The sequence below is a fragment of the Macaca nemestrina genome, chromosome 14 (assembly GCF_043159975.1).
Source record: "Macaca nemestrina isolate mMacNem1 chromosome 14, mMacNem.hap1, whole genome shotgun sequence".
NCBI classification, from domain to species: Eukaryota; Metazoa; Chordata; class Mammalia; order Primates; family Cercopithecidae; genus Macaca; species Macaca nemestrina.
This window is the reverse complement of record NC_092138.1, coordinates 118,022,267-118,044,919: the sequence shown is the minus strand read 5'-3', so window position 1 is coordinate 118,044,919 and position 22,653 is coordinate 118,022,267. Positions and strand designations below refer to the sequence as shown.

Genomic DNA, 22,653 nt, shown 5'->3' with positions numbered 1-22,653 from the left:
CAAGGTCAGGAGATCGAGACCATCCTGGCTAACACGGTGAAACCCCGTCTCTACTAAAAATACAAAAAAATTAGCCGGGCGTGGTGGCAGGCGCCTGTAGTCCCAGCCACTTGGGAGGCTGAGCCAGGAGAATGGCGTGAACCCGGGAGGCGGAGCTTGCAGTGAGCTGAGACTGGGCCACTGCACTCCAGCCTGGGCGACAGAGCGAGACTCCGTCTCAAAAAACAAAAAACTTGAAATCCCCAGTGGGACCAGGGATGTCCTGCAGCAGATACATCTACACCAGCACCATCTGTCTCAGTCTTCTCCCCACTCACAGCGGGCACAGCTCAAAAAAATCAATATTTATTCAGCCAGAATTCAAAGTAAACATTTGATGCAAATACAGTCGTCATCCCTCTGAATGTCACTAGAATGTCCATGAGGCCGAGCAGACTTGGCTTTTCCCGGCCTTTCCGTGCTCGTGCAGCCCGTCTGTGTCCCCTCTGGAAGGTCTCCCTGCACCCCCACGGTGGACCCAGCTGCCAGAACGAGTAGCTCCGGGGCTGCTGGGGAATTCAGCTCTGCTTTTAGTGCTCGGCAAGCACTCCATCAACATTTACCTAAAGTTTCAAAAATCACTCGATTTGGCCAGGTGCAGTGGCTCATGCCAGTAATCTCAGCACTTCGGGAGGCCAAGACGGATGGATCACTTGAGGTCAGGAATTCAAGACCAGCCTGGCCAACATGGTACAAAACCCCATCTCTACAAGAAATACAAAAAATGAGCCAGGTGTGGTGGCAGGCACCTGGAGGCTGAGGCAGAAGAATCGCTTGAACCTGGGAGGTGGAGGTTGCAGTGAGCCGAGATCGTGCCACTGCGCTCTAGCCTGGACAACAGAGCGAGACCCTGCCTCAAAAAAAACTTAAAAATAAAAATAAATAAATAAAATCATTCAGTTCCTAGAAAGGCATCATTGCAAAGGACAAACATATTCAAAAGCTAAGCAGGATTTTCCCCTTTTCCAACAAAGTTCAGACCATCAAGAAAGAAAAGCAGCCTTAGCCTCAGGACTGTGTTCACAATAAGGCCCCAACTAGCAGCACACTCTGAACAACCTGAGCACAGAGAGAGGCGACTCAGGCACGGCTACGCCTGCAGAGCTGGCTCCCAACTGCACGGAGAAAGAGTTTGATTTCCGTCCCCACGTGTGACATTTACAGCCAGTGAGAGGTTTTATCAATAAAATCAAAGGCCACAGCCAAGCTATTCCAGAGCAGTGCCCGCCCCTCCCACATGACCAAACCCGGCTCCTCTCAGGGACTTTCCAGAGCTCTCAAAGGTGCAGGCCAGGGACTTTCCACCCTGCGTGCCTGCAGGACCGCGTGGCACCCCAGCCCAGGGGCTGGCTATAGTCCCTGGCCCTCAGCCGGAGGCCCTCATAATTGTCACTGTTGCATCCCATGAGCCTGGAAGTGGCAGAGACCCCAGAGGCCTCAGGGTCCAGTGCAGAGCTGGGAACTATTATCCCACCTGTCCCCCAGGCACCTCTCAGTCCTCTCAAAGGGGTAGCATAGCACCCCTACCCCCTGCAGCCAGCTAGTACTCTGACCCTACCAGGGAGACCCTGACCCTGGGCCACCTCCCCTGGGAGCCATCTCCCTTGCAGACAGCACTGGGCAATGACCAAGCTGCGCCTCTTTTTTTTTTTTTTTTTTTTGAGACGGAGTCTTGCTCTGTTGCCCAGGCTGGAGTGCAGTGGCCGGATCTCGGCTCACTGCAAGCTCCGCCTCCCGGGTTCACGCCATTCTCCTGCCTCAGCCTCCCGAGTAGCTGGGACTACAGGCGCCCGCCACCTCGCCCGGCTAGTTTTTTGTATTTTTTTAGTAGAGACGGGGTTTCACTGTGTTAGCCAGGATGGTCTTGATCTCCTGACCTCGTGATCCGCCCGTCTCGGCCTCCCAAAGTGCTGGGATTACAGGCTTGAGCCACCGCGCCCGGCCCGCTGCGCCTCTTTAGAGGAGCAGGGAGTGGGGTGTACGATGCCATGCACCACAGCCGCTCATGCAGCAGAGCCACACAGGCGCCTAGAAAGCTTTGCATCACACGTCGTGGCTGCGGACGGCCTGGCATCTCTGTCCACAGAGGCAGGAGTCTCGCTCCATGTCCAGGACACAATCCCCGGGCTAGGGAGGATGCACATCTCGTTCACCCCAGATACAGCTGGGACGATTCTTCTGAAAAAACAAAACTTGGAGCCCCAAGACCACAAAGCAGAGTCTCAAAAGATCGAGGAAGGCGTGGCCAGGCTCACAGGGCAGGGAGGGGAGAGGAGAAACCCACAGTAATGCAGGTCCAATTCCAACCCAGCCGGCAACACCCTGGGGTCCAGCTAAGCAAGAGATCCCAGACCCGGCCTGGGCAGGAAGCTCCCTTAAGTGCAGAAAGCCAGGGTTCCGAGCAAACAGCCCTCAGAGCCTCACCAACCTGAGGCTGGACTGGATGGCATCAAGGTACCGCCTTACTGTGAGATTCCAATCTGTGACTCAGTGCTCACTGAACAATGACCCCTGCCCCTCCATTCTACTTCCTGTGCCTACGGATGTGATGACTCTGGGGGTGTCCCCAAGTGGAATCACAGAGGGTCTGTTCTTTGGTAACTGGCTCATGTCACTCAGCACACTGGCCTCAGAGTTCATCCCTGGGGAGTGTGTGTCTGAATCTCCTTCCTTTTTAAGGCTGAATCATATCCCACCATGTTCACAGATCACACTTCCCATGTTTATCCATCATCCGTGGACACTGGGCTGCCTCTACCTTTGGGCTCGGTGGACAGTGTTACTCCAGGAATCCTGTACAAGGATCCCAGAGAGAAACCTCTTAAAGGGCACTCATTATGACAAGAAGGAAGACTGCATAACTTGGCAAGCCGTAGTGGCCTTGACTAGCTCTCTCGGCACCTCCTGGCCTCTACACTACAGGTTAAGTTTCCAAATGCCTAAAAGGTGACATGAGAATCACACTGAAATCCCCAATGCGCCAGTGCAGGAACGCAAGCCCGCCTCGCCCAGCACACAGCTCGCCCAGTACACAGGGACAAACCACGGCCAACTGAAGTGCAGGCCACTGCCTATGTTGCTGTGACCATAAGACAAAGGTGTCCATTATTTCTGCAATTTCCAATGTCAACACAATTCAAAATAAGAAATCCTTTGTGGATACAAGAGACACAACGAAAACCCCCACCAAACTTGAAAGCCGCAGGCCCCAGTGCACAGCGATCTCCCCTTCATTCCCAGGAAATGCTACCACTTAGATAACCTTAGATAACCACGGCATGCCCAAGGCTCACACGGGCACCTCCAACCCTCACAGTTACCCCACGATGGTGGGATCCTGCACTCCCATTGACAGACAAGAAACCTGAGGCACAGAGAGGGTAAGTACCTCGCCTGAGGTCACACAGCCCTAGCTCCACGGTGCAGGTCTGTGCTCTGCACTACTTGTGTTTCTAAATGGACGTACTCTAAGGAGCAGCTCCGTCTCTTCCTCCACAGACATCAGGCAGGCTTCAGCCCCAGTGAGAACGTGCAGGACAAGGTCCCGACCGCTGGGGGAGCGTGGGCGACTCCCGACCGCTGGGCTTCTGTCACCGTGCCACACACAGGCATCTTTACCTCATATTCTTTCAGGGTCCCCTTCCAGGTGCACCCATCAATGGGACAGACGGCCGGCAGGCTCTCCACCTCCCTGCGGGCAGCATTATCTGGGAAAGCCTGGGGAGAGGAACATCCCTCAGGTTAAACCTCCTCCCAGTCTCCCTGCTGCAACCGAGGAACACAGGCCACGTGTCCAAACCAACCAACACTGTGTCGCGTTGCCTTCCCAGGCCACTCCAGGAGCAGAGGATGACTCCCTGATTCCATTTTGTTTTTAGACTCACCTTGATGCCAAAATTTCCAGACCCTAAACTTCCCGAGTCTGCTAAGGGACAACTTCTGGCTGCCCTTTTTTTTTTTTTAAGGAGGGGTCTCACTTTGTAACCCAGGTTGGAGTACAGTGGCATGATCTTGGCTCACTATAACCTCCGCCTCCCAGGCTCAAGCGATCCTCCCACTTCAGCCTCCCAAGTGGCTGGGACTGTAGGCGTGCGCCACCAAGCCCAGCTAATTTTTTGTATTTCTGGTAGAGATGGGGTTTCACTATGTGGACCAGGCTGGTCTCGAACTCCTGACCTCATGTGATCCACCCACTTCGGCCCCGCAAAGTGCTGGGATTACAGGTGTGAGACACTGTGCCCAGCCCCACCCATGGTGTTAAAAGAAACTGCTGGGCCGGGCACGGTGGCTCACGCCTGTAATCCCAGCACTTTGGGAGGCCGAGGCGGGGGGATCACGAGGTCAGGAGATCGAGACCATCCTGGCTAACACGGTGAAACCCCGTCTCTACTAAAAAATACAAAAAACTAGCCGGGTGAGGTGGCGGGTGCCTGTAGTCCCAGCTACTCGGGAGGCTGAGGCAGGAGAATGGCGTAAACCCGGGAGGCGGAGTTTGCAGTGAGCTGAGATCCGGCCACTGCACTCCAGCCTGGCGGACAGAGCGAGACTCTGTCTCAAAAAACAAAAGAAATTAAGACATTTTCTGTTTAACATTTTTGGCTTCAAGACATTTTACTTACCGAACTGCTTTCTAAAATAGAAATGCCTTCTTCATATATGCCCTCGTGAACACAGGCAGCACAGTTCTGAGGCCCAGAGCTAGGGGGGAAAAAGACAAAAAAAAAAAAAAAATCCCACCGTGAAACTTAATACAAAAAGTAAATGAACACCATTTGCTTCAGTTCAAAAACCTACCTCCACACCGCAGTTTCTTTAAAACTTTCTCATCGTTAGTGAAACCAACAGCAGGCAAATGTTAACGGGACATGTTTTAAACCCCAATATTCACAGGACAATGTTTCTATCTCTCCCCGATTGTGAAGAAGGCGCGCCTGAACTGCCAAGGACACTGGCTGCAGTAACTCAGGTGCTGCCGGCTCTCCCCATAGGCCGAGCTGCTGCTGACGTGCAGAGGCCACGCCTCTCACACCACTCGAGCAGCCAAAAGTGAGCAGTAGGCGGCACTTTAAACCTTCCAGTACTCACATTAAAAATAATAAAAAAGTGAAATTAACTATAACGATGTATCATATTTAACCCCACACATCCACAATAGTATTTCAAATTGTTATTTTAAAATTATTAATTTTACATTCTTTGTGGTAAACCTCCGAAATCCAGGGAATATTGATAACTGGAGCACATCTAAGCTGGACCCGGCTCTGCCGGGAGCTACCAGGCTGGGCAGCGTGGCTCTAAGGCTAGCCTGGCCTGCCTGCCCCTCCTCCCAGCCTGCGGGCCCCGTGCACCTGAGGATGCTGGCCAGGCAGAAGGAGCAGTACCGGTGGCCACACTGCGCCTGGAAGGGCCTGCGCAGGACGTTTCCGCAGGCAGAGCACAGGTACTTGGCTTCCAGCTTGGTCCCCAGGAGGGTCTTGGAGAAGCCAGGCTGTAGCAACTCCAAGGAGCCAGGGGGGGTCACGCTAGCTGCAGCCATAAGAGCTGTGACCCCCGCAAACGACCAAGCCCTAAGGAAGAACACACAGCACGTTACACCTCAATTCCAGAACAGTCCTCCAGAGAAAACCAAACCGATGGTGATCAGTAGCAGGCGATGGTGAGGGGCCAGGTCCCCACTGACCTGCAGTCAAGACTCGGAGAAGCAGAACTGCAGAGCTTTGGGAAGCCTTAGAGACCCTCTAGTCCCATCTCCCGCCGCTAGTACGGAAACTCAGGCTCAGTGAGGGTGGGGACCACATGGCTGGCATCCACATACCCAACCCACAGCTCCAGAGAGGCACAGACGCACGGGCTTCCTGTCGTGCACACCCCCCTCCCCAGCCAGAGGAACAGGCTGCCTTCCTGTTAACATTAACGGTCAGAGGCTCTCAAGGCTCTAGGCTCTTCGGTCTCCCCCATGGTTCCCACAATAAGCATGTTTTAGAGTGGTGGATGCCTTCTGAAATATCTTACCAAACCCACTGGGCAGGAGATGCCTGCCTGCCAGCACTCAGGCCCTACAGGCACTCAGGAGAGAGCCATGCTGCCAGGCCAGCCCCTAGAGCAGCAGTGCAGCACACCTGGGGTTGGCTAGTGCATTCCCTTTAGCTACCCATGGGTTTCCCCTCACTTCAGATGATGCACGTGGCCTTCAGAGCCCTCCATGAGCCAGCCCTGCCCTGGCCCCTTGCTGTCCACTAGAACTCAGTCAGCCCCACCAAGGCAGCCACAGACGGCCTTGGTGCCCTGCACCACGTCCTCTCCTTCTGCCACTCTAGGCACCAAGGCCACCACAGATGGCCTCAGCCACTCCGTGCCGTGCCCTTTTCCTGCCTCTCTGAGCATCATCCAGCCAATCACTGCACCCCACCCTTCCTTTTGGATTAACTGTGGCTCTTCCTCCCTCAGTGTCCCGGGCAGAGACTCCACTGGGCTCTGCTCTCCTGTAAGAGCACCCCCAGGTGGGTTTCCCTCTCCCCTTCCCATCACGGAGCTCCTGTTGTGCGGGGATCCCAGGAAGGGGCCTGGTCAGGGTTTGGCTGATGCTGAGGACAGAGGAAGGGAACAATGAGGATGCCTAGACCCACTCATTGGGCAGAGTGAGCAGACAATGAGAGTGAGCAGTTACCCGGCACACTAAGCGTTTTCTCTCTCTCTCTCAATGAACTACAAATCTCACACCTGTAATCCCAGCACTTTGGGAGGCTGTGGTGGGCAGATCACGAGGTCAGGAGATCGAGACAATCCTGGCTAACACGATGAAACCCCGTCTCTATTAAAAATACAAAAATTAGCCGGGCATGGGGGCGGGCGCCTGTAGTCCCAGTTACTCGGGAGGCTGAGGCAGGAGAATGGCGTGAACCTGGGAGGCAGAGGTTGCAGTGAGCCGAGATCACGCCACCGCACTCCAGCCTGGGCGACAGAGCAAGACTCCATCTCAAAAAAAAGGGGGAGACAGGCACTTGGTCCCCGCCAACCCTGTAAGCGGTTTGGGTAAAGCTTGAGTCCAAAGACTTCAAAGCTTCTGGCTGAAGTGAAGTTTGTTCACACGTGCTGGCCCCATCAAGCACAGGGAACTTCCGGGGCACAGACACCCAAGAGAACAAACTTGAAACACAACCAGACGGCAACCATGGAGCTGCCCAAGCAGCAACAGGAAGCTGTGGATTAGAGGCAGACCCGTGCGTCTCCACAGCCTCATACCTGGAACCAGGGCCAGGCGTGAGGACCCGAAACCCCCGCTCCTTCACACCGGCCTCCAGCACCTTCTTGCGGTCGCCATGGGGGTACGTGTCACCTGATGCTCACCTGCCACACTCCGCCTTCCAAAAGCAGCCTGAGGGCCAGGGCTAGCTCTAAGTATGCTCTGTCTCCGGTCCTGGCCCCCGAGAGCCCAAAGAAAGGGGGTGGGAATTGGGGTCATCTCTCTAGCAGGAAAGCAGTCTTGATTCAGGGAACTGGGGACAGCTAGGGAGGGACTTCCAGTGGGGATGGGGGGCTCACCCCTAGAAGGGCGACTCCAGGCAGACCAACCTCGGAAAGAGGTGGAGGAAGGACAGGGGCATGGTGTCAGCTGAGATCCCCAGCAGGCAGCCCAGGGAGGCAGGGACTGACAGGCAGGCCCCGGCCTGAGGGTGGAGGGCAGCCTCCAGAGTCCTCTCCCCAGAGGGCAAACTGGGGTGGCATTTTATTTACTTAAGGAATGACTTATCAGAACCATTCCTTTTCTTTTTTTCCTTTAAAGTCCCACGCTCTGTCACCCAGGCTGGAGTGCAGTGGAGGAATCTCAGCTCACTGCAACCTCCACCTCCTGGGTTCAAGCAATTCTCATGCCTCAGTCTCCCAAGTAACTGGGACCACAGGTACACGCCACCACACCCAGCTAATTTTTTGTATTTTTCAGACGGGGTTTCACCATGTTGGCCAGGATCGTCTTGAACTCCTGGCCTCATGTGATCCACCAACCTCGCCCTCCTAATGTGCTGGAATTCCAGGTAGGAGCCACTGTGAATGGCCCATTCCAACATTTAAATAACAAATGCATTTTCCATTTTTTCTCCAGGAAGGACAGTGGATGCTGACTGCTCTGTGCCTGGACAACAGCCCTAAGATGGGGGCCTTGCTGTCCTACTCGAGCCTGACTGATGCCTCCAGGCAGGCTGTTAGCTCAGCCACAGGTCCTAACACTGCATACCTGCTCTGCTGTCTTTCCAAGGCCCGAGTTGCCAAAAGGGTGTCCTGGAAGCCTTGGGTCACTTGCAACCTCGAAGCAGCAGGGACCCACCCAAAAGGCAGAGCAGCAGCAGGAAGGCTGCGGCCACAGCAGTGAGGAAAACGACGTGTCACTGTGTGCCCCCGACACAGCGGTGTGGGTCACCCAGTCCCAGGACTGCTCGCCTGAACGGGGCTGACCTCTCCCAGCAGGCCCAGGACCAGCAAGTCTTGGATGGACCCAAGAGGCCAGAACGCTGCTGAGGCCCTCCTCTCCTCCTCTCACCTCTGCCCCAGTTGCTGTCCCAGAAAGAGGTCTTCCCAGCTCTCAGGACCGCTCCGCCATTCACCAGGGACTCAGCCAAACCCAGGAGGCTTTCACTTTTCTTGAGAAACAGGGGTCTCACTATGTTGCCCTAGCTGGAGTACACTGACTATTCACAGGCGTGATCACTGCACACTACAGGTTGGAAGTCCTGGGCTCAAGCAATCCTCCTGTCAGTTTCCTGAGTGACTGGGACTAGAGGTGAGCGCGCCTCCATGCCCAGCTATCCAGGATGCTTTCTGAGCCCATTCCTTGTCCAATCACAGGCCAATCCCACTGGCTCTGCCTCCACGCTGCCAGCACTGGCCCCTTCTCTGGCCCTGACCCTGCTCTCTGCTCCTCCTTCACACCCACACCAATAAGGCACCCCCACCGAGGGCTCCCCAGGAACATCCTGGGCACTCAGAAGAAAACCCAGCCACTGGGTTTAGGCCCATCTGGTCTTATCCCCCACCATCCTCATGATGCCCCCAGTCCACCTGCTCTCCTCTGTTCCCTTAACACTTTTGCCCTGCTTGGAAGAGCCCCCGGTGCTGGTCCCTATGGATCTGCACACCTGCCCCTCGGTAACCCTGAGTTAGGCCTAAGCAGCCTGCACCCAGGACAAGGCCCAGCAGCCTTCTGAGACTTGCCTCCAACTCCCATGTAATGTCCCCAGATCTCAAAAAGTGGAAGGACAGTTTACCTGTAAACCCCTGAAAAAGGGCCACAACCGGCCGGGCGCGGTGGCTCATGCCTGTAATCCCAGCACTTTGGGAGGCCAAAGCAGGTGGATCATGAGGTCAAGAGATCAAGACCATCCTGGCCAAGATGGTGAAACCCCATCTCTACTAAAAATACAAAAATTAGCCGGGCATCGTGGTGTGTGCCTATAATCCCAGCTATTCTGGAGGCTGAAGCAGAAGAATCGCTTGAACCCAGGAAGCAGAGGTTGCAGTGAGCTGAGATCACACCACTTCACTCCAGCCTGGGCGATGCAGCAAAACTCCACTAAAAAAAAAAAAAAAAAAATAGGCCAGGCACGGTGGCTCACACCTGTAATCCCAGCATTTTGGGAGGCCGAGACGGGCGGATCACGAGGTCAGGAGTTTGAGACTAGCCTGACCAACAGGGTGAAACCCCATCTCTACTAAAAATACAAAAATTAGGGCCGGGCGCGGTGGCTCAAGCCTGTAATCCCAGCACTTTGGGAGGCCGAGACGGGCGGATCACAAGGTCAGGAGATCAAGACCATCCTGGCTAACACGGTGAAACCCCATCTCTACTAAAAAAAATACAAAAAAACTAGCTGGGCGAGGTGGCGGCCGCCTGTAGTCCCAGCTACTCAGGAGGCTGAGGCAGGAGAATGGCGTAAACCCGGGAGGCCGTGAGCTGAGATCTGGCCACTGCACTCCAGCCTGGGTGACAGAGCGAGACTCCGTCTCAAAAAAAAAAAAAAAAAGGCCGGGTGCGGTGGCTCAAGCCTGTAATCCCAGCACTTTGGGAGGCCGAGGCGGGTGGATCACGAGGTCAGGAGATCGAGACTATCCTGGCTAACACGGTGAAACCCCGTCTCTACTAAAAAATACAAAAAACTAGCCGGGCGCGGTGGCGGGCGCCTGTAGTCTCAGCTACTTGGGAGGCTGAGGCGGGAGAATGGCGTGAACCCGGGAGGCGGAGCTTGCAGTGAGCCGAGATCACGCCACTGCACTCCAGCCTGGGAGACACAGCGAGACTCCGTCTCGGGCGTGGTGGCGCACGCTTGTAATCCCAGCTACTCAGGAGACTGAGGCAGAAGAATCACTTGAACCCGGGAAGGAGAGGTTGCAGTGAGCTGATATTGCACCACTGCACTCCAACCTGGGCACTGCAGCGAGACTCGGTCTCAAAAAAAAAAAAAAAAAAAAGAAAAGAAAAAGTAAAAAAGAAAAAGGGTCACTACCACATGGATCCCAAATAGGAGGTGCTTTTTAACTCAGAAAAAGTTAGGCCCCAAGACAACCACCCTCAGCCCCTTCTGCAAACATTCCCCAAAGCTTCCTTGACCTAGCTCACCAACAGAAGCACGTTCCAAGTGTCTTCCGATGCTGCGCCAACCCTGCAGACCCATGGGGCCAGCCCCTCTCATCCTCCACAGGAGACACGTGCACTGCCAAAACTGACGCCGCGTACAGGAGAGGGGAACGCACAGGCAGCGACCTCATCCCTGAGCTGCGCTCACTGGCCTGAATAGGGCTGACTCTTGAGAAACTGTGACAAGACTGACTGCCAGTCACCTCTCTGCCCCGCAAAGCCAGCAGTGGTGTGCTTTCAATCCCTGCTTCTGAATCTGTAATTTAGTGAGACCTTGCACTCATGTGGTACTTCAGAGTTCAGAAAACATGCTTATAACCTAAACTTACTCCTCCAAACACCCAACAGAGGGGATGCTGGGGCTCTGCCTGCCCAGTACTCAAAGTCCCTTGGTGGGGAGGCCACACCTGTTTCTCCCTCTTTTTCGAAGGTAGGTGCACCCGCTCCTGGGGGTGGCAGAGCTTACGCGGATGTTCCAGAGCTCACAGATGCACACCAGCTGTGGCAAACTGAGGTGGGAGCCTGCTCACCAGGACTGCACCCTCAGCACACGTTTATCATGACACGTGGAGGCGTGCTACGTACACACACATCACTAAAACCTCACCAGGACTGCACCCTCAGCACGTGTTTATCATGACATGTGGAGACGTGCTACGTACACATACGTCACTAAAACCAAAGGTTCACAGAACTACACTTCGTCTTCATGACAGGCATTCTGAGTGTTCTATTTTCTTCCTTCTGATCAGAAGCTATTACATTGATTTCATGAGCCACTAATGGTTTATTGATTTATTTCTGTTTTTTTCTGAGACAGAGTCTCGCTCTGTTGCTCAGGCTGGAGTGCAATGGCGTGATCTAAGGTACAACTGCCGCCTCCCAGGTTCAAGCAATTCTCCTGCCTCAGCGTCCTGAGTAGCTGGGGACTACAGATGCCTGTCACCACGCCTGGCTAATTTTTGTATTTTAGGAGACAAGGTTTCACCATGTTGGCCAGGCTGGTCTCGAACTCCTGACCTCAGATAATCCGCCCACCTTAGCCTCCCAAAGTACTGAGATTACAGGCATGAGCCACTGTGCCCAGTTGAGCCACTAATAGTTTAAAAAGGTTTAATAGTTTTAGAAGTGGCTTCTAACCCACTTTGGACAAAGAAATTTTCTATTTTTAAATATCATTAGTTTTTAAGCCACATTTTTTTTTCTTTTTTTGAGACAGAGTCTTGCTCTGTCGCCCAGGCTGGAGTGCAGTGGCGCGATCTTGGCTCATTGCAACCTCCGCCTCCCAGGTTCAAGCCATTCTCCTGCCTCAGCCTCCCAAGTAGCTGGGACTACAGGCACCTGCCACCACATCCGGCTAATTTTTTGTATTTTTTACTAGAGACAGAGTTTCACCATGTTAGCCAGGATGATCTTGATCTCTTGACCTCAGGTAATCCACCCGCTTCGGCCTCCCAAAATGCTGGGATTACAGGCATGAGCCACTACGCCCAGCTTTAAGCCACATTCTTTAGGACAAAATCCTATTTCATACTTGTTATAAGATGTTAAATAGGATATAAAATGTGAAGAACCCTATGAGTGCAGTCATGCTAGTGTAGAATGGGGCAAGAAGGTAAAATAAAGGATCATTTTGCTGGGGTAGACAGATTCAGTGGGCCGGGCGCGGTGGTCACGCCTATAATCCCAACACTTTGGGAGGCTGAGGCGGGTGGATCACGAGGTCAGGAGATCAAGACCATGGTGAAACCCTGTCTCTACTAAAAATACAAAAAATTAGCTGGGTGTGGTGGTAGGCGCCTGTAGTCCCAGCTACTCAGGAGGCTGAGGCAGGAGAATGGTGTGAATCCAGAAGGTGGAGCTTGCAGTGAGCTGAGATCGCGCTGCCACTGCACTCCAGCTTGAGCGACAGAGCGAGACTCTATCTCAGAAAAAAAAAAAGATTCAAGGTGAGCCTTCTCTTTTTTCACAGTGTCACTGAAGAGTATCCTGGCGCATCTTCCAGACGTTTTTTTCTTTTCACGTCGACATTCCTCCCAAATGTGCTCTTGAAGGTGGAGAGACAGAGGTGTGCCCTCCCTGCCCTAGGCGTGCCTGTCAGACACAAAAGAACCACAAAAATGGGCCAGGCGAGGTGGCTCACACCTGTAATCCCAGCACTTTGGGAGGCCGAGGTAGGCAGAGAGCTTAAGCTCAGAAGTTTAAGACCAGCCTGGGGAACATGATGAAACCCTGTCTCTACCAAAACCACAAAAAAATGGCTGGGCGCGGTGGCTCATACTTGTAATCCCAGCACTTTGGGAATGCAGAGGTGGGTGGATCACCTGAGGTCAGGAGTTCAGGACCAGGCTGGCTAACATGGTGAGATCCTGTCTCCACTAAAAATACAAAAAATTAGCCAGGCATGGTGGTGCAAGCCTGTAATCCCAGCTACTCTAGAGGCTGAGGCAGAAGAATTGCTTGAACTTGAGAGGCAGAGGTTGCAGTGAGCTGAGGTCGCGCCACTGCACTCCAGTCTGAGCAAGAGTGATCCTGTGTCTCAAAAACAAAAAACAAAAAACAAAAAACAAAAAAAAAAAAAACGAAAAAACAAATCTAAAAATACAAAAAATGAGCCAGGTGTGATGGTATGCAACTGTGGTCACAGCTACTCAGGAGGCTAAGGTGGGAGGATCACCTGAGCCTGGGAGGAGGAGGTTGCAGTGAGTCGAGATTCACAACAACGAGCACGGCCTCCATCCGTGGCAGACGTTCCTCACACACACGGCCTCATGTGGCCATCATGACGTCCCGACACAGCAGGAAGGTCAGGGATCATTATTCCTGTTTCCAAATGAAAACACAACCCCAGACAGCCAGGCCACGGCAGGCATCCTGGTCGAGGGCCCCTGAGGTCCCACTGATCCCCGCACTGCACTCTGGGGTTCTTTGTACTTAGAGATTCCTTAAACATTTTATTTGAATCTCATTCATAAATATATTTTAAGAACTAATGAAAAGCACCACAAAGGCTCAAAAGTGCTACACCAAGATTTTAGCACACTTCTGACACTGCCCCAATTTGCTCACACGTTGGAATCCAACTTCCGCTGTGCCTAGCACGTTCCAGAATCTCCTCCGGCTTAGACTCGGAGCTCTCAGTGGCCTACACAGGAGGCAGAAGGGACTGAACTGAACACATGGTCACCTAAACCAGACACACAGACTGAGACCTGGTGCGTGGCCAGACAGCATGGGCTGCTCTTGCTTTCCGTACGTGTCACAAGAGATGTGAGGGGTCAGATAGGAGTGATTCCATCTGGAAACAATGTGCTGCTGGTTTTTTCAGGCTTCCAAATCAGTTTTACTTTAAAACTCCCAATTCTATCATGTAAGTCGGCTAAAAACCAAAGTGCCACCCCTGCGGTGACAGACTGAACGAGTGTGCGGGACGAGTGTGCGGGGGGGGGGTGGACACAGACACGCGGTGACTGACTGAACGAGCGTGCAGGGAGGACTCACACACGCAGTGACTGAACGAGAGTGTGGGGAGGACTCTCACACATGCGGTGACCGACTGAATGAGAGTGCGGGGGGGGGGGACACACGCGGCGACTGACTGAACAAGTGTGCAGGGAGGACTCTCACACACGCGGTGACCGACTGAATGAGCGTGTGGGCGGGACACACGTGGTGACCAACTGAAGGAGCGTGTGGGGGGGGACTCTCATACATGTGGCGAATGATTGAACGAGCATGCGGGGGGGCCACACACACACGGTGACTGACTGAACAAGCGTGCAGGGGGGACACACACGCGGTGACCGACTGAATGAGCGTGCTGGGGGGACTCACACGCAGTGACTGAATGAGCGTGTGGGAGGGCCACACATGCGGTGACTGAACAAGCGTGCAGGGGGACTCACACACGCGGTGACCGACTGAACAAGTGTGGGGGGGGACACACACACGGCGATCGACTGAAAAAGTATGCAGGGAGGACTCTCACACACGCGGTGACCGACTGAGCATGCGGGGGGGGCCACACACGCGGTGACTGACTGAACGAGTATGCAGGGAGGACTCACACACACAGTGACCGACTGAACGAGCGTGGGGGGGGACACACGCGGCGACCGACTAAACGTGTGCAGGGAAGACTCTCACACACGCAGTAACTGAACGAGTGTGCAGGGAGGACTCACACACGCGGTGACCGACTGAACGAGCGTGCAGGGGGGACTCTCACATATGCGGTGACTGACTGAATGAGCGTGCGGGGGGGGACTCTCACACATGCAGGGACCGACTGACATGGTAGCTTGCACCTGTAATCCCAGCTACTTGGGAGGCTAAGGTTGGAGGATCACTTGAGGCCGGGAGTTCGAGACCAGCTTGGGAAACATAACAAGACCTCAGGTATAAAAATAAAATAACAAAAAAGTTAAAATGGCAAAGAAATGTCAAGAACAGGTTTTAAGGCCGGGCGTGGTGGCTCATACCTGTAATCCCAGCACTTTGGGAGTGCATAGGAGGGTGGATCACCTGAGGTCAGGAGTTCGAGACCAGCCTGACCAAAGTGGAGAACCCCTGTCTCTACTAAAAACACAAAAATTAGCCAGGCATGGTGGGTGCCTGTAATCCCACCTACTCGGGAGGCTGAGGCAGTAGAATCGCTTGAACCTGGGAGGCAGAGGTTGCAGTGAGCCAGAGATCACGCCACTGCACTCCAGCCTGGGCAACAAGAGCTAAACTCTGTCTCAAAAAAGAAAAAAAAGGCCAGGCACAGTGGCTCACACTGGGTGACAAAGCGAGACTCCATCTCAAACAAAAAAAGAAACAAAAAAAAAACACAAATAAAAAAAGAAAAAAAAAAACAAGTTTTAATATAAAAAAGCCCCTCTGCGGTGGCTCACGCCTGTAATCACAGCACTTTGGGAGGCCGAGGTGGGCAGATCACGAGGTCAGGAGATCACAACCATCCTAACACGGTGAAACCCCGTCTCCACTAAAAAAAAATTAGGCGTGGTGGTGGGCGCCTATAGTCCCAGCTACTCAGGAGGCTGAGGCAGGAGAAGAGCGTGAACCCAGGAGGCAAAGGTTGCAGTGAGCCGAGATCGCGCCACTGCACTCCAGCGTGGGGACAGAGCAAGACTCCCCTCCACAGGAGAGTGGGGGGCATCTGGCACCCTTGTTGCTAATGGGGCTGAGCTGTGTGTTCCCTTCACAACGGGACACCCCCACAAGAAATCACAGAGGCCTTCACTAAGCTGGAGTCATCAGGCAGCTGAGACCTGACATCCTGACTCTGGTGTGTGAACATGGTTTGGTGGCATCGGTGACTCAAAAGGACAAGCTGTATTGTTACGCAAGTCAAACGCCGCCCAAACCATGACACCAAATCAGATATGGGTGCAACCTGGCCGCTGCAGGGGTCACCTCGTCGCCGCAAACGTCGCCTGCGTTCAACCCAGGTCTTACTCTTCTCACAGGCAGACTCCAAGATGCCCCAAATGCTGGAGATTCAAACTTCCTCGATTCCTGTCTCCACCAACAGTGCACGACTGCTTCATACAATACTGAACTTCACGCAAGAGTTCACTGGGTGGCACCCGATTCTAACCCACTTCTATAAAAGCCCATCTGAACATTGATCTGGAACACTGATCTGCATGCAGCCATGAATATGAGGCCCTCCAAATACTCGAAGTTCACTTTAAAATTATAATTTCATGGCCGGGTGCGGTGGCTCATGCCTGTAATCCCTACACTTTGGGAGGCCGAGGAGGGTGGATCACCTCAGGTCAAGAGTTTGAAACCAGCCTGATCAACATGATGAAACCTCATCTCTACCAAAAATACAAAAATTAGCTGGGCGTGGTGGCGCGCGCCTGTAATCCCAGCTACTCGGGAGGCTGAGGTAGGAGAACCGCTTGAACCCACGAAGCAGAGGCTGCAGTGAGCCGAGATCGCACCTCTGCACTCCAGCCTGGGCAACAAGACCAAAACTGTCTCAATAAATAAATAAATAAAATTATAATTTTATATGTAACCCCATCTTTTTCAGGCTCAACACAATACCAAATAGAAACCTGGTAACAGCCGAAACTCCTAACAATTGTTTATACGAAAGTATCAGGAGCAAGCGTTGCAGGAGAGAAGCTCTTGAATCGTACAAGTGTTCACCCATTAATACCTTTAGTTTCTCGTATTAAAAACTGGAGCTGTTAACACGGAGAGAGATTGAGTTACAGTGCAGCAATTCCGTCCCTTCAAGATCATGTGAGCAGGGTCCGTTCTCAGTCCTAGTTTCCCTTGACTTGACCCAGACAAGGCTCCCTCCTCCTCCGAGCCCCGTCTTCACTGGCTGCCCTACACCGAGTGTGCGTTTGGTGCTCTTCTGCACTGACCCTCAGCCCTCAGGGCCGCAAAATGCCAACTCCAAAATACCCAGCTCTGGCCCTGACCATTCCCCTGACCCCAGGCTGCACATCTGGCCGCCTCCCGAGAGGCCATGGGCGCTGTGACTCCTTCATCTTGGCCTAGGAAGCACCAGCCTTCAGCTGCTCAGGCCAGATTCTTGCAGACATTCTAACTCCTTTTTCTCCGCTCTACCTTCCACAAACATCCCCTGCCAATCCCAGGCCCAGGCCCAGGCCCTGGCCCCGGTCCCACCCGGCGCAGCCCATCCCGGCACCGGCTCCTTGCTACCCCCGACCCTCCCAGCAGCCAAAGGGACTTTTCCACCCAGGCTCAGCCGGGGTCTCCCCAGCCACTCAGCAGGAAGGCAGCAGAGTCGGCTCCGCCCCCAGCCTCACCGGTCTTCCCCGACCCCCGGCTGGGGGCGCGAGCAGCCTCAGGGGTCGGAGGCGCCCCTGACCCGCCCGGGCACGCAGTCGGGTGGGGGTGCGGGGATTCGGGAACACGAGGGGCCCACACCTGAGCGTGGAGGGGGCGACAGGACGCGGGGGAGCGGCGGACCCGGGGCAGGGCAGGGCCCGGTGGGCCGCCCACGGGCCTCAGGCGGGGCTGGGAGCCGCGACCCCGCGCGAGACCCGGGACCGTGCCCAGACGCTGCTCCGAGGACGGCCGCGCGCGTTCCCGAACTTTCCCGCGCCAGCCCCGCTCCGACTTGGTTTCCGGCCCAGCCGCTCAGAGAAATCCCCTCGGACTGGCCCCGCCCCCGCCCCGCGGCCTCTCCCGCCCCCGCTCCCGCTCCGGCTCCGGCCGGGAGTCGCCCTGAGAGGTGCCCGCGCCTGCGCCCGACCCCGCAACCGACCCCGCGCCCGCGCCCGCGCCCGCGCCCGACCTCTCCCCCGACCCCGCACTCGCCTCACCCAACGGTCGCGGCGCGCCCGGAACTAAGGGCCCGCCCAGCCACCGCCCCCAACGCCGCCGCCGCCGCCGCTCCGCCAAGGGGGCCTGACGGACGGACACGGGAGCCAACCAGCGAGCCCTCAGGAAGCCGTAGCGAGCGCCATTGGCCAGATCCGCCCCGCTCTGAGCGCGCCTGACGGACTAATGCGGGAGCCAACCCTCCCGTGGCCCCCGTGCGGAGACCCCTGCCGCACACCCGAGAGGTGAGCCAGGAGCCCAGGCCGGGCGGCACCGGTTCCCACGAGGCGCGCGTCGCGGGACGTGGGGCCCTGGCGGGGCGGCCGCGACCTGCCGGACACCTGCGGGTCCCTCTGCCTCCCCCGGTGCCGGGCTTAGAGCGGGGCCTCAATTTGGGTTACATTTATGAAAAACGACCAAAAGAATACTGCACGCTTAAGTAAGGTATTAAGGATATGGGTCTCCTTTTGGGTTGAGGTAATGCTCTGCAACCAGACAGTGGTGACGGCCGCCCGACATGGCCGGTGTGCTAATCCACTGGGTTGTGCACTGTATTATTATTTTTTTGAGACGGAGTTTCGCTCCGTCGCCCAGGCTGGAGTGCGGTGGAGTGATCTCGACTCACTGCAACCTCCGCTTCCCGGGTTCAAGCGATTCTCCTGTCTCAGCCTCCCTAGTAGCTGGGATTACAGGCGCCCGCCATCACGCCCAGCTAATTTTTGTATTTTTGGTAGAGACGAGGTTTCATCATGTTGGCCAGGCTGGTCTTGAACTCCTGACCTCAAGTGAAAACACAACCTGTGACCTCCAGACACTCAAACGAAAACAGTGGCCTTGGCGGCCAAAACAGGGGCTGCCCTAGGAGTCCTGTGGGCTGCATGGGGCAGGCGGCACCGTCATCTGCTCAGGAGAACGGGAGCTGCAGCAGGTTCTCTCTGGCGGTGCACGGGCTAGCACCGGACACACCACCTCCCCTCCAGCCAGCCTTTGGTGAAATGGAGACCTTTCTCCCCGCTTTGCAGAGAAGGAAACGTTCACAGAGGTAAGTCTACTCCAAGCATTCAGACCCTGAGACCACGGGACTGCTCAAAGATGGAATACACTGCAAAACAGGGCAGGCTCTGAAGTTACATAATTTATTCAGGCCACGCTGTGTCCCCAGGCGCCAATGCCACATTTCATACATGTTACTTGGTTTGTAGTTGGAATTCCCCTCCCCTAAACCCACATTCCTGGGACCGCAAGGCCTTGAGATGGAACTCAGGAAGCCATTGGATTCCATCAACGTCATCACCCCTGAGTTTGCTTCAAGCAGCCATGGAAACGTTCGAAGTTCGCACCTGCAGGGTCAGTGAGGTTGCATTCAAGCCCAGGAACTGGGCTCTGAGATGTGAGGAGGCTTCTCCTCCTGGCTGCACCTGGGAGGCTCAAAGCTGTCCTGAGACTGCAGCAGCCAATTCGGAATGAAAAAGGGTTCACGCGGTGGCTCACGCCTATAATCCCAGCACTTTGGGAGGCTGAGGCGGGAGGACTGCTTGAGCCCATGAGTTCGAAACCAGCATGGGCAGCATGGCGGAACCCCATCTCTACCAATAAAAGGAAAAAAAATTAGCTGGTTCTGGTGCTGCACACCTGTAGTCCCAACTACTTGGAAGGCCAAGACAGGAAGATGACAGAAGCCCAGGAGGTGGAGGTTGCAGTGAGCTGTGGTTGCACCACTGCACTCCAGCCTGTGCGATAGAGTGAGACCCTGTCTTTTTTTTTTTTTTTTTTTGAGATGGTGTCTTGCTCTGTCCCCAGGCTGGAGTGCAGTGGCGCAATCTCGGCTCACTGCGACCTTTTTCTCCCGGGTTCAAGCAATTCTCCTGCCTCAGCCTCCGGAGTAGCTGGGACTACAGGCGCACACCGCCACACCCGGCTAATTTTTTTTGTGTTTTAGTAGAGACAGGGTTTCGCCGTGGTGCCCAGGCTGATCTCGAACTGAGCTCAGGCAATCTGCCTGCCTCAGCCTCCCAAAGTGCTAGGATTACAGGCCTCAACCGCCGCGCCTGGCCGACCCAGTCTCTTAAAAAAGAAAAAACAGCCAGGCACAGCGGCTCATACTTAATCCCAGCACTTTGGGAGGCCGAGGCAAGCAGATCGCCTGAGGTCAGGAGTTTGAGACCAGCCCAGCCAACATGGTGAACCCCTGTCTCTACTAAAAGAAATATAAAAAAGGCCCGGCACAGTGGCTCATGTTTGTAATCCCAGCACTTTGGGAGGCTGAGGCAGATGGATCACCAGAGGTCAGGGGTTCAAGACCAGCCTGAACATTGTGAAACTCCCATCTCTACTAAAAAAATTTTTAAAAGGGGCCAGGCATGGTGGCTCACGCTTGTAATCCCAGCACTTTGGGAGGCCGAGGCGGGTGGATCAAGAGGTCAGGAGTTCGAGACCAGCCTGGCCAACACAGTGAAACCCCATCTCTACTAAAAATACAAAAATTAGCAGGGTGTGGTGGCGCTTGCCTGTAATCCCAGCTACTCAGGAGGCTGAGGCAAGAGAATCGTTTGAACCCGGGACGCAGAGGTTGTAGTGAGCCGAGATCGTGCCATTGCACTCCAGCCTGGGTGACAGAGCTAGACTCCATCTCCAAAAAAAAAAAAAATACAGAAAAGGTCCGGCACACACAGTGGCTCATGTTTGTAATCCCAGCACTTTGGGAGGCTGAGGCGGGTGGATCACCTGAGGTCAAGGGTTCAAGACCAGCCTGGCCAACATGGTGAAACCCTGTCTCTACTAAAAATACAAAAATTAGCTGGGCGTGGTGGCAGGCACCTGTAATCCCAACTACTCGGGAGGCTGAGGCAGGAAAATCGCTTGAACCCGGAAGGCAGAGGTTGCAGGGAGCTGAGATCGCGCCACTGCACTCCAGCCTTGGTGACAGAGCAAGACTCCATCTCAAAGAAAAAAGAAGGGGTTCACTTGTTTTGGGGAGGGGTTCACCTGTTTTAGGACACTCTACTTCCTTCAGGGTAATGGGAAAGTCATTCTAACAGCTTTCAGACAGTGGCCTCCAACTTGGGGTGACACACCTCACTGGTCCTGGATGATGACAGTGTTGAAGGGCTGAGTCTGAGACCACCTCAGCCCCACCCCAAGTCCAGAAAAGGTTTCCCAAGCTTGGCAAATGCCCACAGCCCTCAAGAGCCGGCAGTGACCAGGATGACTGCCCTGTGCCGCCCAGTCTCAGAGGACTTGCCCCAGTGCTGCTCTCATGAAAATGCCTTTGTTTATTTTAGATTGCTCTGTTTCCAGAAGATTGGCACACACATTAAAAAAAAAAAAAAAAAAAAAACTGGCTGGGTGTGGTGGCTCACACCTGTAATCCCAGCACTTTGGGAGACTGAGGAGGGCAGATCACCTGAGGTCAGGAGTTCAAGGCCAACATGGTGAAACCCCATCTCTACTAAAATACAAAAATTATCTGGGCATGGTGACATGCTTGTAATCCCAGCTACTTGGGAGGCTGAGGCAGGAGAATTGCTTGAACCTGGGAGGCGGAGGTTGCAGTGAGCCAGGAGTGCGCCACTACACTCCAGCCTGGGCAACACAGCAAGACTCTGTCTCAAAAATAATAATAATAATATTGATTGTGATGACAGGCCTGCAAGGCATAGCAAGTTGATACCAGCCTGACTGAGAGGCGGAGGTACACTGATTGGGAAGTGCCTCCCCACCCCGCCCACCAGCTTGGAAGCTGTGACACCTTGGCCTGGGGACTCGCCTCATTTGCTGGCTGGAAAGGGGTGACTCACTCTGGCCATGGCGCAGCTCAGGGGATTCCCACATGGGCTCCTTCCTGCGGAAAAGAAAGCAAAAGTCAGCCACCCAGGCCTCCAGCAGGGGCAGGGGGAGGAGATGCCCCCGGGCAGTCTCAGGAGAGGCCCTAGCGTCCTCCCACTGCCTGAGGGCTGGGGTTGCAGGAGCAAGGAGAGCAGCAGTTGGAACCTGGAGATGGACACATGCAGCTGTTGTCCTGGTCTCCGTGTCCTGACTAGAGGGTACCAGTGTCCCTGGAGGGGCGGCCTGACCATGGACCAGAGCAGATGCTGCCGTGGATGCCAGCCACTCACTGACCTGGCCAGGGAGGACCCCACAGCTGCTCACTGGGCCTGCAGAGCACGGGGGGTTAGGGGCCACCGTGCCACTGGCATCTGCCCTCTGTGCCCAGCAGGGCTCTGTGGATACATCTGAAAGCCAGTGGCTGCGTGTGCCCTCTGCACCCAGCAGGGCTCTGTGGATGCGTCTGAATGCCAGCAGCTGCCTGGCTTCCCTTGGGCGTGGTTGGCGCCCTCGAAGGCTCACACCTCGTGTCCTTTTACTCAGGTCTTGGGACGACAGAGCCCAGCTTGCAGACAGAGCCAGGAGGCCGAATGTCCGAGCTGGGCCCCCTACAAGACCGTGAACAAGGGACACCCTTGTGTGCCGGTTGATGTCCCCAGGGGAAGTGCCCACCTCAAATAGCCGCAGTCCACTTGCTCACACCGAGCGCTTGCCTCTTTTTTTCAGACGTTTGCAGGTCAGCCTTGTGCTGCAGCCTCTGAGGGAAGCTGGTTTCACTCTCACTCTGTAGTCACCTGACAGGAGTGTTCCCAGGAAGGCAGCCGCAGCTCTGGGCTAGAGTCCCCTGC

The 22,653-nt window shown here is 54.8% G+C and overlaps 1 protein-coding gene across 6 annotated transcripts in view; it reads right to left on the bottom strand.

The window, feature by feature from the left end:
* Nucleotides 1-21,796, bottom strand: part of LOC105471953 (TNF receptor associated factor 2) — a 43,221-nt gene extending 21,425 nt beyond the window's left edge. The window contains exons 1-4 of one of the 6 annotated variants that reach the window (XM_011724826.3): nt 21,778-21,796; nt 5,388-5,606; nt 4,659-4,737; nt 3,658-3,756 (exon numbers count right to left, since the gene is read on the bottom strand). In XM_011724826.3, coding sequence (XP_011723128.2) covers nt 3,658-3,756; nt 4,659-4,737; nt 5,388-5,575 — 366 coding nt within the window. In that variant the 5' untranslated portion in view covers nt 5,576-5,606; nt 21,778-21,796. Of the gene's footprint in view, nt 1-3,657; nt 3,757-4,658; nt 4,738-5,387; nt 5,607-17,463; nt 17,483-17,584; nt 17,722-17,977; nt 18,073-21,777 lie in introns of those variants that run through there. The other 5 variants (XM_071078646.1, XM_071078647.1, XM_011724832.3 and 2 more) reach the window with 5 other exon arrangements.
* Between the last annotated feature and the right edge of the window lie 857 nt (nt 21,797-22,653).